A 15,340-nucleotide genomic window follows, 5' to 3' on the forward strand; every position below is an offset into this window, starting at 1 on the left:
ATCACTCTTGATGTCACCAATATTACTCATACATTTAATAATAGCACAAAATGACACACTATGTGGTCATTCTCCTACATGAACTCAAAAATTAACTCTAATCCATTTGGCACCGCTACCAATGTCAAAATTCCCAGTGGCCGCTTCGTGGGAATGGCCACCTAGGGGCAGCAAGTCAGATGTGGAGATTATCTGAGAAGTACATATTCATTTTCACTCCAAATTTGAAAGGAAGTCTGGCACGCCTCGCCCCCTGGTCATGCCAGCAAGACATCCAAATATACAGTTATAACATTTGGGGTCAGGAATTGTAATTTACTATACGTTTGTGAAGCTTCTATCACAACAGGAGCCCAACCTGGTTGACATCTAAGCCTGCCACAAAATAAATTGTTGATACTAATCTTGATTGGGAGACCCTTGCTGCTGTTAAGTTAAGAACAAACAGAAAAAAATACCATTTCACAATTACCAAATGTTGAATTCACTATGGCAGTAGGTCACAAAGTCTGATACTGTGGTTGGATGATACCGTAACCATCATAAACATTTGCCAGTTACAGAAGCTGAAGTTAATCAGTGCCCATGCTTTAGAACATTAACCAATTGTTTTTAAGGGTCAGGAAGGTATTTACCTTATCCACGCCCCCAACCCCACATACAATACTGCAGAAATGGCCAATGCACTGTGTGGGCATTTCTGAAGCACTGGGTATTGGCCATTGCCAAAAGCTGCATACTGTTCAGATAGACCAGTGATCTGATTTATTATAATTTCTCAGCCTTAGGTAAACAATTTTTAAATAATCTCATCACTGATAATTTAGAATGACATCTTCCAACCTTGCCCCCTTAAGATAAACAAAAATAAACTGAGTTTATAGAAATTACTTTTATTACAGTATTAACTATTTTTCCATAGGAATATACACAGAACAGGGAAATGAACCCTGCTTTACAGAACTTTTACAAATGCAGCCTTGTTTTAAACAGGCCTCAAAATAATTTAAACAGTTTTGGCATGTCTATTTCACACAATTTGTTAACTACACATGTGCTTTTCAGGGATAAAATGCTGCCCCATCTTGAAGCTATATCCACCTCTTCCTAAGCTAAGTTTTAAGGAGGGAACACCACTTCTCATCTCCTGTGGCTCCAAGCAAACACCCAATGGCTACTCTTTACCTAGACTATTTCCTTATCTCATGCATTCAATTCACTCCTTCCTAGTTTTACTTTCAATACAAAGTCGCCAAGATCAAACACTAGTGACTAGTCCCATCAAACTGTGTTCTGGCTCAATTTGCAGTTGTGCCTCTCCATTCTCAAAGTTATCCCTTTTGAAGAATAACTCTGGGTGGGAGTTAAGGCCACTTGATATTGTAGTTAATGAAAAATAATGTTAACTCTCACACAGCTTGTCTAGCAAGGAATGGATGCCACAGGAGTCCTAGCTCCTCTCTCTGCTTTGGGGAAAGAGCCTTGTGACAAATCCAGAAATTCATTCAACTCTTCCAGAGCTTCTAGGGTCTCCCAGGATCTCAGACTCTTCTTAACAACAAACTGCAACCCCTAAAGTTCTTTTCACCAAGGTTAACGTTGTCCTGTGGCTAACCAAAATAATAAAGAGCAGATATAATTGACCCAGTGTTACTCAGGAAGATCAGACTTGATTGCTGGGCTCACACTTGCTCTTCTGGTTGACAGGAGGCCTGGATTCTGTATGTATCTGTATTGCATTTTAAAAGCTATGTTCCATTAGAACATATCTGACTGTATAAGCAAGGAATTCCTGCCCCCAATTACTACACAATGAACACTCAAGTTGAAACAGGACTATTTATTGGACTTCCTAGCTATATAGGTGGTGTTTTTTCCCCATGGGTTTGGAAGAATTAAAACTTCTTTTCAACACACCTGCCCTCAATCAGTATTATGCCATGAAGACCCTTGCAAGGGATTCAGACTCCATGCAGAAGGAGGGAGCAGGGTTAAAACATGCACAGTGCAGCAACATTTTCAGACATAATTTGTAAAACCTAGCACATGAACATAGTCTAAGTGTTTTGGTAGCACAAAATTAGTACTTCCTGGTGATCCAAGACAAACATTCAGAGTTCCAACATTCACAACAACTAATCAAACTATAGAAAAGTAACTTCAAAGCAATGACAATGAAGAAACATCCTCCTGTTGACCCAAGTTACAATTCAGCAAACTTGACCAGCCCTCCCAAGCACTGCTTAGTGCCCACAGGTGGGTAAATATAATCTCCACATTAATAAGAGTAAAGCATGAGATGTGTCCATTTAGCCACTCTAATTTTCACTACTGTAGATAGTGTAAGGGGGGGAGGGGTAAGGGAGAGAATTGTGCTTTATGCAGACAGCCCAAGCAAGTTTCCTGGACTTTAGGGTAAATAAAGGCAGCAGTTAACCTTTGCCAACAATACAAGCAACCAGAAGAATTGACACCTACCAGCCTCTGTTGCTCCAACAAGAGATCTGCTTCCTCTTTCTCCTTCTTGTACAAAATCTCCATTTCTTGTAACCTGGAGAGAAAAATCACAAGGGAAGGAGAAGCAGCCATGTAAACCATTATTTGTGTTAGTCTCTGTGCACAGACTCTGTTAAGTAACAGAGACATGGGCAAGTCTGGGGTGTACATGTGAGTGTCAATACCCTAGCATGAAAGGTACTATACTTCTTGCCTCCTTCAAACTAGACACTTCTCAGTTCACTTGGAATGAAAATTACCCTAGATCTGTGCGACCAAGAATTTGACCTATTCTGTTCCACTACTGCCTATATTAGTGACTGTACTCTCCGAAGCGTACAAAAAGCCTTATTTAAGCAAATGGTCCACAAGCATGAAAACATCAATTCTGTAACTGAACTAAAATAAAGGATTACATACAATTAGACGACATGTCACAGCATACAATTAAGGCTGCAAAGTGTAATTCTTACTGTGTGTGAGAAGTCACAAGTACTATTGCTAGTTTGTATATTTAATAGTTTGATTTATTAGCAACCCAGGGGTTTAGTTTCTTCCAAATACAAAGCAAGGAGAAGTCTCAGTCAACAAAGCACCATACTGAAGCACCATATCTGAATGATTTCTGGTCCTCTTAACCCTTATATGCAGACAGTCTTCTGGAGACAAAAACTCAGGGAAGTCCCAGATGGCATAATTTTCCAGCATTCCTTCTTTGTCAGTTTAAGAACAGATGTGTCAAGAGACCATCCAATTGCTCCCCCTATACTACCTGCATTGGCCATAAATTTGATAGCTTAGGGGGTATAAGTGGAATTTTAAAGAAGTAGATTCCTAAAATAAAGAGATAGGGACAAATATGAGCAAGTAGCCTGATCTTCTCCACTTTGGGAGCAGAGGGCCCCCTTGGCAGATCCAGCTTTAGATCACAAAAAAATATGGGCAACTCTCTCAGAGACACTCTACAGTACAAAATAGGAGTATGTTTGTGTTAATCTAGCTTTGTCTGGATTTTTTTTTTTTTTTTTTTTGAAGTGGGGGGCAAAGTCTGGCTCTGGTGCCCTCATTTCACGGGAGGTAGGAATTAACCAGCCTTTCCTAGAGAAAAGCAGGCATTTATTTAACTTCAGACTGATGTAAGAGGTGACGCAACCCTAAACAGGTCTAACAAAATACATCAGACATGCCAAGTAAAATAACTGAGTTAGTTTAGTCCACTTACCTCTTCTCCATCTCCTGCTTCATATCAATGCCCTGTTTCTCCAAGAGTTCTCTCTGAGCAAATGTCCAGTCTACTGGTTCAGAGGGAGTTTCAGCTGATGGAGTCTTCTCCCTCTCTGCTCGTGCTTGCTCAGGATGGTTGAATCGGAAAACGTGATTTTTACCCATGATGATACGATTTCCTAAAACAGTAACAAAAAAAAAGTTAACTCTTCAGCTTAACACTAGAACCAGTAAGAGATGAAGTTTAGTATCCAGTGAAGTTTACTCTAAGCTGTTTAGGTAACCTGAGCAACAGAAGACAGGATTGCCCAATGAGAATTTGGACAATATTTAAACATTTAATAGTAGGTGGCCAAATGGACAAAAGCAACACCCTACTTAGCGCAGAGGAGGTTAAACTGTATATCCCATTGCCTGCCCCAGAAAACGCTCACATAAGAAAACTTGTCTATAGCGCCAGATTTAAACCCCTGCAGAAACGTACCACAAAATAAAGAATGTCTTGCTGATGGATTGATAGCTGCAACAAGTCAGCTAGTCAACTAATTTTTTAAAAGAGGTGCGGAAATCATGGGCAAGAGCCACCCTACAAACATTTCTGGTTTAGATAATCTAACCTCAACCATCTGAAGAATGGATGCTTTACATTTTTTAGTAGAGATCGGCCCAATATGTCACTTAAGTTTCTACTCAAGTCCTAATTCGTGGAATTTCTGGGGAGGCATTTACTACTTCATTCTCCATAGTGCAAGTAAGAGCCACAGTTAAGTGGTAAGGTAAGAATTGCATCTAAGTGCTACTGGAATCAGATGTACAGGAAATTTAAAACAAGTGCCTAATATAATTGATAAAATACTTCTGCTCTCTCCATGCAACATAAATGAACCTCCAGAGCAATCAAGACCGTCACTGTGAACCTACTAGTAAAACAACTGCCTTCTAAAGAGGTTAATGATTTTTAATCAATAGTTTTAGTGATGTAATTGTCAAGCAATAAGCACTGAAAAGAGATGTATAGAAAGCTATTTTTTAAGATAGCTTGTAAGAGAACATGAGTAGCAGTTCCCCCTCTGCAGGACATGCCCAGCTTCCACCAGCATTTTTTTAAGAGTGTGGAATGGTTGGGGGGAGGGAGAGAGAGAGAGAGAAAAAAAAAACTGGAAACCAACTTCCATCCCCACATCCAGCATTCTGCTGAAGTTGATGCACTTAATTCCTTGCAAGCATCCACTTACAGTCCAGACTCCATTGCACTAGATTGCATTTCAGGACTAGAAGAACATATGCTCTCCTTGGCCCCTGAAACATGAGGGACATGTGGAGATCTAACCAGGTTACTGAGTACACAGAGTTAAAAAAAGAAGGACACGCTGTTGTGCTCCTGCATGGGGTCACATCTTAGCTCTGCCAGAGAAGCTAGGGATTTTCCATCAGCAGCTGGCAGTCTGCTCTCTCACATCGCAACTGCCAAGGGCAGCAATCTTGGCTAAGTACATACTGAATGAATATCAGAGTAAGTAGGGAGAGAGACGCAAGCAGAGAGCGTCCTGTGTTGCAGTGAACATTTAAATCCGGCTTTCATTTGCTGCAATGTGAAGAGCCTGAGATAATAAGAAAAGCAGGAACAGTCACTAATGGAGATAAATGAGGTTAACTCCTATATGGTACCTCCACTACAAAAAAGAATACATCCCTTATCTTAGGAGCATCCAATTTTCCTCACTAATCCCACAAGAAATATCCTCTATGGAAAATTCCTGAGGAACAATCTGTCAAAAAAAGTGAAACTTCAGAAGTCTCTTACCCGAGCGCAATTGCACAGGCTGCACAACCCTCTTGCCATTGACATACGTTTCCGACCGTTCACAAGGCTCCAGAGTAACAATAACTAGAAGAAACACAACAGTATTAATGCCACAGAACTCAGTTTATTTAGTGAGTGTTCCATAGAGAGAAAATGCAGAAAGCCCAGAGATCTTCACATCCCCTGCCTACCAACACATTGCATATAAGCAGACAATGCACTGCTGCCTACTTCTTCCACAAAGATTCCAGGGAGGTTATTCTTTGATATCACATCCCGGTTAGAAATGGATAGTAGCACATGACAAAGTGGTGCAGTTATTCAGCCAGTATTTGACCACCCAGGTAGTACAGGTATCCATCTAACTCATTTGCTAGGGTTGTTTTGTTTTTTCTCCTCGTTTTTTCATGGTGTAATGACTGTGCTGTCATCCTAGATATTTGCACTGCCTAAACCTTGGTCAGTCACACAGATGCCTTGTTATAAGGTTTGAATAATGAACTTAGTACATTTCACACATCAGCCCTTTCATTTCTTTGTAATGGATTTCAGCACTGTAATTATTGTAGGCAGATGTGACAAGCATTATGGGCCTGATCCCGAGATGTACTAAGCACACTGTTCCTACTGAAATAACTGGGACTCACAGGGGCTCAGCATCTCATGATTAGATTATATCTGCCTCAGTAACACCACAGGCAGCTAGAGGGAACATTGGCTAAGACTCCAGAGTTGCCAAAAAATTAAATACTTCTATAGCAATAACTAAACCACCCCTTATAAACACTAAATCCTCAATACCCAAGATAAGCAAGTATTATCCCTGTATTATAGGTGAGGGGACTAAAGCAGAGGGGTAAGCGATTTGTCTCAGGCCACTGGGGGATTCGGTCAAAGCCAGGATTAAAACTCAGGTTTTAAGTGAACTCCCACTGTTATCCTCCGACTACCCCCATCATGGGTTCAGTTCCACTTTTTTCAAGAGGCAACCCAGACACCCAGAGCAGAACAAAAGGAAACACCATTTACAGTTTCATCCAAAGAATTGTCTAAACTGTACTACCCATTCCACCTGGTCACAGCACAAAGGATCAAGACTGGATATGAATGGTAGCACTCCTGCTTTGGGCCAGCATCTGAGCCAAAGGATGCAATACAGAAATGTAAAATCTTAGTACTGCATTACTATAGTTATAGATTTACCTCCAATAACTAAGTCTCATCAAACCCACAGAGAAAATAACTTCACTGATCTGATGCACAAGGGCTATTCAGATCCCATCTAGCCTCTCAGCTCTTCTCCCCTCCACACTTCAAACACACATTTCGGACCACAGCTGCTAGTACACAGATCTGTTTTTTGAAAGACTCAAAAACTATCCAGTGCTGAAGACCACTTTCATGGAGAAAGCAGCGCTTACTCCTGCATTTACATGTAGGAATTGTAAGTGCCATCTCACCATCACCATTGTGGTTCCTTTCACTTCGGAAGAGACAGTGTTCCTCTTTAATGTGAGCCCCACTCAGCACAATGTCTTGTCGCCGTTCAGCATCTGCCTGTCCAACCCTGCACCCAACAGACAGCATTTCAGTCACAACTCAAACATTGTCTACTTTATAGCCCATACAGCAGATACATTTCTCTGGCTATTGTGGGAATAAAATACTACAGACTATTATCCCTTACCTTTTAAGAGTTGAGACAATGCACCCCTGTGCCAGCAGGATATTATGCTTAACATTGGCTTTTGAATGGTTCACCAGATGATGCACATTTTTTGGGGGGTGGGAAGGCAAGGTGTGGAGGAGCACTGTGCAGGGAAGAGGATCTATATAATGGCATACTTTAATTTTGTATTACTCTCCATCTATTCCAGGAGGACTATGCCCACCTAGCAGCTGAACACTACTCTGTGTTCTAGACAAAGATCAACCCCTCCTTCTCTTCTTCTCCCAGCTCTCCTGCCAATACACTATGGAAAAAAATGCCTTCTCAACTCCAAATCCAGCAACTAAATTTAATCCTGCGCACATGAACAAGGACTGATGTCAAGTGTGTGTCTACACTGCTATTCAAGAAAACAACATATCTGGGTTTAGGTGTTGTGCTTAAAAAGGGGGAAAGTGTGGAAAAACAAGAATAGAGAACTATTTTCAGTTTAATTTAAGGCGACACTAGAAATCTAACTGTCTTTACAGAGCTGAGCAGTTTTGAGTACTCCACTTACCCAAGTCCCCCATTTTATGCAGTTTTACTATAAATTACACTGTATTTTCAGTATTTTCTATATTTTCAAAGCGGTTTCTCTTTCTTGTTGCTCTGTGAAAGACCCAGTGGAAAACATCTAGGGAAGCTGAGTGACAATACACTGTACTATTAAAGTATAAACTAAACAAAACATATTTCTCTAATCTGTAATTTATGGTAATCTTAGCTCTTATTTGCAACAGCAAGTAAACCAGTTCAAAAGAGAAGAGTAATTTAAACTGATCTGCCTTTAACAAGAAGTCTCTTAAGTGTAATAGAGCCAAATCTCACCTAGTGATGCCATCTTTGATATAGTAAAGCAGACATTCTGACATGAGTGGATCTTCATTAAGGTTCACAAGATGAGGTGTCTGCAACAAAATACACAACATGTTAATTGAGAGCTGAGTACCTTCAACGGCTCTGCCTGCTGTGGAGACTGTAAAGGAACCCAACCGCTTCATCACATACATCAGTGAAACTCCAGATTTTTCCAAAAAAACCTGCATTTGTAAATGAAATGAAAACTTTTTCACACAGGCAGAGACCCATCTCAGGACAGGGGACAAGTATCAGCCAGTAAAATCACAGCTCCAGTTGGCTAATATTCTAAAGTATGTAAAGAATGCAGGGAAGAAAATATTTTATACTGAAGAATTACGGATTCCCTGTCTCAGCAAGTTTTGATAAAGGTGAGAGGAAGGGAAAGTTCAACAGCAGCATTCTTCCATATGCTTTGGTGTGAAAATCTAGACTCTTGTGGAATTTGGGGGGGAAGGGGGGGTTGTTTTGTTTTTGTTTTAATATAAAGAACAGACCCTCCTTATACTCCATCTCCAGAGCTTCTAAACCTGGAAAGGATATCTAAACTACTGATACTTCCTCATACAAGCAGCTAAGAATCTCTTCACCTACAGTGCTACTCAACGTAGTCTCTACAATTATTAAACCAACCTTCTTCGGTGAAAACACCCCACTGGAATCAGCAAACAAGTCACATGGCCTTCGTGTGAAAATCTGGCCAATGAGATAGCAGCAAATCACAGTTTAAAGAACACAAAAGAAGGGTAAGAAACAAGGGTCAACCAGACAGCAAAGAATCAGACCAAAGGACAATGAAAATATTCACAAGCCAGTTTCTTGTAACCTACAACTGAGCAGATCTGTTTGGATCATTCCCTTAGGAATGTTTAGCTCCATCAGTTTATAGTAACTCCAAAAGGAGTTTACTCATTAGATATGTAGTAGCATACAATTCATGGAAGCTCAAAGGATATTTACATACGAGACAAGACAGCTGAGCTGGTGCATGCTATCTGAGAGACAAAGCAATAACCTTCACCTAGAAATTAAAGTATACTATTTACATGGCACCCGTGCACTAGCAATGGGAACTATAGCCCCTGCAATGTTTGCTCCCATGTGCCTCCCCATGGGACAGGCCTTGTCAAATTAAAACTGCTTCCATTAGCCACCACTGAGAAAAGTATTCTGCAACACAAACAAGGAATTCATACTGTCCATGGTCAAGTGTGGACTGAGCACCATGTCTGAAAGGAATCGTGTTTGGCTCACTGTTTGCACCAAATGGGATTATAGACTACAGATTCAGTCAAACCATTTCAGAGAAAAAAATCCTTTCTCATGTCTAAAAGTAAAAAATGCCCAGGCAGCTATAAGAAAAGGAGTACTTGTGGCACCTTAGAGACTAACAAATTTATTTGACAGGTTTCAGAGTAGCAGCCGTGTTAGTCTGTATTCGCAAAAAGAAAAGGAGTACTTGTGGCACCTTAGAGACTAACAAATTTATTAGAGCATAAGCTTTCGTGAGCTACAGCTCACTTCATCGGATGCATTTGGTGGAAAAAACAGAGGAAAGCTTTTGTGAGCTACAGCTCACTTCATCGGATGCAGTTAGTCTCTGAGGTGCCACAAGTACTCCTTTTCTTTTTGCAAATACAGACTAACACGGCTGCTACTCTGAAACCAGGCAGCTATGTCATCCAACAATAAACGGTCCCTGGGCTTCTGTATTTTGGGGAGTTAGCTGAACAAATATGGGAGGTCAGTTCAGTGCAGAAAGTGACCTTCTTGAAATCATGTAAGTACCCACATACCAATTTACTAATTCACTTTGAATGGGGGTTATTTATGAAAATGATAAATGGAAATAAAGGTGAAGTGTAATGACAGCACTTACTATTAAATAAATATTCATACACTGAAAAAGTTTTACTGCACTCAGAAATCCAGGATTTCTTTATGACAAAATAAATGATCGGAGTACACATTAGGGTGAAAGCTGCATGCTCATGCAAAGAAAGAAATACAAAGTTGGCATGATGTATTATTTTTGTTTTATAGTACCTAACATATTAGAATTATTTGTATAAATTTTTCATAAAGGAGATACTCTTTTTGCGTCTGTTTTCTAGATATTAGATCTGAAAAATTCTAACCTATTGACACTTCCTGCTACTGGCAGCTAGAGAGCTCAGTTTAGAGCTTCACAAAAATCTGAACTGATTAAAACAAACCTTCTTTGGTGAAAACGTCCCACCAGAATCAAACAAGTCCTGTGGCCTTGGTGTGAAAATCTAGCCAAGGGCAAGGCACCATGCGGGTTAGAGAATAAAGTTAAGAAAAGTCAATAGGAGAGCAGATAGGCTGAGCATCAAAACAAACAAAAAAAAAAACATACCAACCAGCAACAGATCAGAGAGGAGTAAGTGAGATAATTCAGGAATATGTCTGTACAATTTATGAATTGTATATGAGATTATGAACTCTGTGTGTGTGTGTGTGTGTGTGTGTGTGTGTGTGTGTGTGTGTGTGTGTGTGGCTGCAAACTCCATTTTGAATGTGCAGTCTTTTGCCCTCTCTATGGCTTGTTTGCCTTCATGTGGCAAATCTTCTAAATTCGGGTTCTCAATTATGGGTGGGGAGGGTCATGAGCCATCAGTCCCAAACCATGTTTTGCCTCCAGTATTTATCATAGTGTTAAACATAAAAACAAAAACAAAAAAAAAAACAAACAAAAAAAGTGTTTTTAATTTATACGGGGGATCGCACTCAGAGGTTTGCTGTGTGAAAGGGGTCACCAATGCAACAGTTTGAGAACCACTGTTCTAAGTAGCCCTTGGGTTTTTTGGACTTTCCCCACTTTGAAACACAAATCCCTTTGTCCGACTTGAAGTAGCTCTAGTCCCACAATGCTGGCTGGACTCAGCTCCCTGCTCTGAGTGTCGCAATCTTGCCCCTGGCACATAACATTGCTCTGGGTTGGCCCAGGAGGCCTAACGGGGCAGCCGCTGGGCCCAATTTGAATGAGTGCCATCCTGCCTGCCTGCCTTCCTGGACCCAGATCCCTCTCCAAGGGCGCATAAGGGAATGGGGAGATAGAAAGTGAGGGATATCACGGTTTCAAATGTTTATTGTTTTGTATGATCTGTATCTCCTGCGCTTTACATGATTAAGGATAAGAGCACAAAAGTGTTAGACTGAGCAAAAAGCTTGCATGGGTATTGACTGCTTCACAACTACTGCATGCCACAGAGAATTTAAATGTAACCAGAAGTGTCATACTTTTATGGTGGAGTTCTGGGGGAGGGGCGAGTTTAAACACCACAGAATCTTAAGGGTCAGCACTGGGGATTAGGTGGCTGGACACTGGGTTCCAACACTTGGCAGAGGTGCCAGATAGAAAATCTGAGCCCTGAGATTGTGGCTAGAAACCTCAAAATTGGGGCAGTAGCTGGACTCGGTTCAGGCTCCAGTCCTCTATGCTTTGGATTCCCCTCCCAGCAGTCCTAGTGGGTGTTCAGAGTCAAGTGACTCCTCTCACCAGAAACCCATAATGGAATAGTCTAGCTCTGAAGGGAGCCTCTGTGGCCCAATGACAGAGTTAGAGGGGGCACAGATAAATAAAACAGGACTCTTCCTCATCCCAAAAAAAGATAAAGATAACAAAACACTACAAGAGAAGATATGCCACACACTGCATTACCGCTGCTCAGTGTGCAAAAGGAAGGCATTTAGAGTTGTAGAAGTGTTAGAAATTGCTGCTGTAATCTACTGAAAGAAGCCAAATCCTACATGAAGGCTCAGCTACCACAAATAGCATTAAGGGATTAACACCGTATGGACATTTAGAAAAAAGTGCCCCGTGGTTTAGACGTGTGTATTTTGGTGCACTGCTTCAAATAGGCAGTCCTCGGACTTATGACACAATTGGTTCCTGAAAATTGTGTCGTGAGTTGAAGCATCATAACTCGGAACCACAATCCACTCCATTGCGGGACCGAGCATCACAAAGTCAAAACTGATTGTCAGAAGTGAATCAGGGTGTCAATTCAGAAACATCAAAAGTACCATGTTTGACTTACGATGAATGGCAAAGTCGAGGACTGCCTGTACTAGTTTTTAGTGAAAGTCAAACTGCCCTGTCACTGGGTAACCCTAAATCAGAAAGCTTTGAAATCAAGAAAATTTGGCAATTTGAAAGATGTTTGGTACTGGTAAAGTGGGCAATTCAACCACCCTGAAGTCCATTGTTTTTCTGCACAATAGATATGCCCATCAACATCCGTGCAAGCATTCCATGCCCAGTGTTCCTCAAGGATCTAGAAAGATCTCCCCTGCTCCCACCCCTCCAGGGCCGACATTATAGTTCAGTTTCCACAGTTCATTTCAAACAGTACCCTGCCACCAAGAAAACAAATTGTGGAGATGGTTATGTTAGTGATGTGGATACCTTTCCATTCAGGAACTAGACAGACAATTCATTTTATGTCATTTGATTTGTAAAGCTGATACAGATACTACGGAAGTACTCCAATACCACAGAGATGGGCACGAACACAAACTATCATAGATTCATACTAGTGACTCAGAAGTAAAAAGCTTTATAAAACATTTTAATTTTCTATCTAGAGCGCTAATACTTTCACAGCTACTGCTACCAATTACCACAGGAAGAACTATAAAAACTAATCTAAGTGGGTAGTAAGGAACAGGAGCAGAGGGAACTAGTAACAGATCAGTGGTTTAATGGGCTTATTTTCTCTAGTACATGTTTCCACAGGTAGAACTTGCTAACTTCTATTGAAGCAACTACACATCCCTAATAGCTTTCATAAACAAACCTGGTCAGCTGAAAATGCATCAAAAGAGTCATTAAACAGAGTAGATGGCCTCTCAGGGAAAATCTACATGGTGATACAATCCACAATGTGAGAAGAGAAAAAAAAAATCAAGGAAATGTGTCATGAGAACGAAGAAACATTATGAACCTGAGATGCTTTGGTAGTAAGTTACAAAAGACAAACCAAAAATCATTTGTAAATGAAATATGTTCATTTAAACACATCAGGAAAAACAACAGATATCATTTCAGCTAAAGGCAAATCAATAAATCTCCCTCCTGGGTTTCTGTGCAAAGTCTTCAGAAGGGTCCTAGTTAACACAGCAACACTGGGGGTTCTCAGATTTATTATGCACTTAGGTAATGATGCCCAGGTCTCAATCTAAAAGCTAGGCTAAGATTTGTTTTAAGGGGGTAGAAAAGTCTTGTTTCAGTTCTTGTAACTAATAATTACTGTGTTCACTGAATGAATAACTCCTCCCACAGCTCCCTCTTCCCATGCAGAAGTTCAGGTGACATTAGATTTATTATATTTCCATAGTTGTGCCTCTCTAGTTCCACTTAAATGTTAGTGAAAGGTGATTGATATGGACTAAAGGAACACTGCACCCTCCCACCCACCCACCCACCCCCATGCCGATAAATGCTCAGTGACAAATTAATGGACATTTTATAAAGAAAATGGAACCAGAATATCTTGGGATGTGATTTAATGGCAGCCTTACTAAGCAACAGTTGTTACAGGAAGTGATATTGGCAAGCTAGTTGGTAGCACATCTGAGTCAATACCGAATCAGTGGCCTAGCATACAGCAAGAGATCCTGCTCTCAGAAGTGTTCTCTTTCTAAAGGAACATTAGATCTCTCAGCCACTTTTGGACATGATAGTCTTATAGTACTTCTCATACTGCTCCAGTTTCTTTTCTAAATTGAGGCTAGCATGTAGAATACATTCTGCCTACCATAATAATCAGCAGAAAGCACTGTGGACATAATTCTTTACTTCGCCTCCTAAGAGCACTAACTCCTGTTTAGTGTTGCAGGTGTCAAGTGACAGTTTTCACTTTTTAGGTGAGTGTATTTCAGCAGTGGGGGAAGAAATCCCTGCATACAGAGTACTGAGATCCTTCAAGACTGAAGTGTTGCAGAAATTTACAAGTAGTATAAATCATGAAATGTAGCTTTTACCAACAACTAATGGTTATCCAAAAACTCTGCGAAAGGTATCCATTACTTGGGGACCAAAGACCACTAGAGTGTCTCTGTAGCTTACAAAGAAACCAGCCTCCATGTCTGGGGTGGGCAAACTATGGCCCGCGGGCCACATTTGGCCCATCAAGCCATTTAATCTGGCCCTCGGCTCCCACTGGGGAGTGGGGTCAGGGGCTTGCCCCGCTCCACGCAGCTCCCAGGAAGCAGCCGGCATGACCCCCCTTCCAGCTGCTATATAGTAGGTAGAGATATGGCCAGGTGGCTCTGCGCACTGCCCCTGCCCGCACCCCCAGCCAGAACGCTCTCTCACACCCACACCCCCTCTGAACCCATTGGTCCCAGCCCAGAGCACCCTCCTGCACCCCAAACCCCTCATCCCCAGCCCCACCTCAGAGCCCACGCCCCCCAGCTGGAGCCCTCACATCCCTCCCTTGTACCCCAATCTTCTGCCCCAGCCCTGATCCCCCTGAACCTCTCAGTCCCAGCGTGGAGCTCCCTCCTCCACCCCAAACCCTTCACCCCCAGCCCCACCCCAAGCTGGAGCCCCTTTCCACACCCTGAACTCCTCATTTCTGGCCCCACGCCAGAGCCCGCATCCTCAGCCGGAGTCCTCACCCCCTCCCGCACCCCTCTCAATTCCGTGAGCATTCATGGCTTGCCATACAATTTCCATACCCCGATGTGGCCCTCAGGCCAAAAAGTTTGCTCACCCCTGCTCTATGTGAAGGGTGGTCCCACCTGGCTGACCAGCCTGTTCCAGAATTGACTCAACGTTTATCATCAATATTCTGTACCTTTTTAGGGGAGAAGACCCCCAGTGTTCCTCCATCTTCCCGAATGGCAACTCCCATCTCGGCCAACAAGGCCTCCCTACAAAGAGAGGAAAGCAAGAAGTGACGGAGGTGCTTTGTAGCCCAACTGGTGCAAATCTGATCCAAATGAAAGTTTCAACTTATCATTGTTAGGGCCCTACCAAATTCACAGCCATGAAAAACGAGTCACGGACTGTAAAATCTGGTCTTTTGTGTACTTTTACCTTATAATACACAGATTTCACAAGGGAGACCAGTGTTTCTCAAACTGGGGGTCCTGACCTAAAAGGAGGTCGCAGGGGAGTTGCAAAGTTATTTTGCGTGTGCATGAGATGGTATTGCAAACCTTACTTCTGCACTGCCTTCAGAGTTTGGTGATCTGAGAACAGCAGCTGCTGGCCA

At 41.8% G+C, this 15,340-nt stretch overlaps 1 protein-coding gene across 19 annotated transcripts in view; it reads right to left on the reverse strand.

Moving 5' to 3' along the window:
- KIF1B (kinesin family member 1B) overlaps positions 1-15,340 on the reverse strand; it is a 147,387-nt gene that overhangs the window by 65,383 nt on the left and 66,664 nt on the right. For all 19 annotated transcript variants that reach the window (XM_038376612.2, XM_038376609.2, XM_043499963.1 and 16 more), the window contains 6 exons: positions 14,921-14,996; positions 8,064-8,143; positions 6,985-7,091; positions 5,525-5,608; positions 3,719-3,899; positions 2,479-2,551 (listed from right to left, as the gene is read on the reverse strand). In XM_038376612.2, the coding sequence (XP_038232540.1) occupies positions 2,479-2,551; positions 3,719-3,899; positions 5,525-5,608; positions 6,985-7,091; positions 8,064-8,143; positions 14,921-14,996 (601 nt within the window). The remainder of the gene's footprint in view (positions 1-2,478; positions 2,552-3,718; positions 3,900-5,524; positions 5,609-6,984; positions 7,092-8,063; positions 8,144-14,920; positions 14,997-15,340) is intronic.

This window comes from Dermochelys coriacea, chromosome 18 (assembly GCF_009764565.3).
Source record: "Dermochelys coriacea isolate rDerCor1 chromosome 18, rDerCor1.pri.v4, whole genome shotgun sequence".
In the NCBI taxonomy this organism is placed as follows: Eukaryota; Metazoa; Chordata; order Testudines; family Dermochelyidae; genus Dermochelys; species Dermochelys coriacea.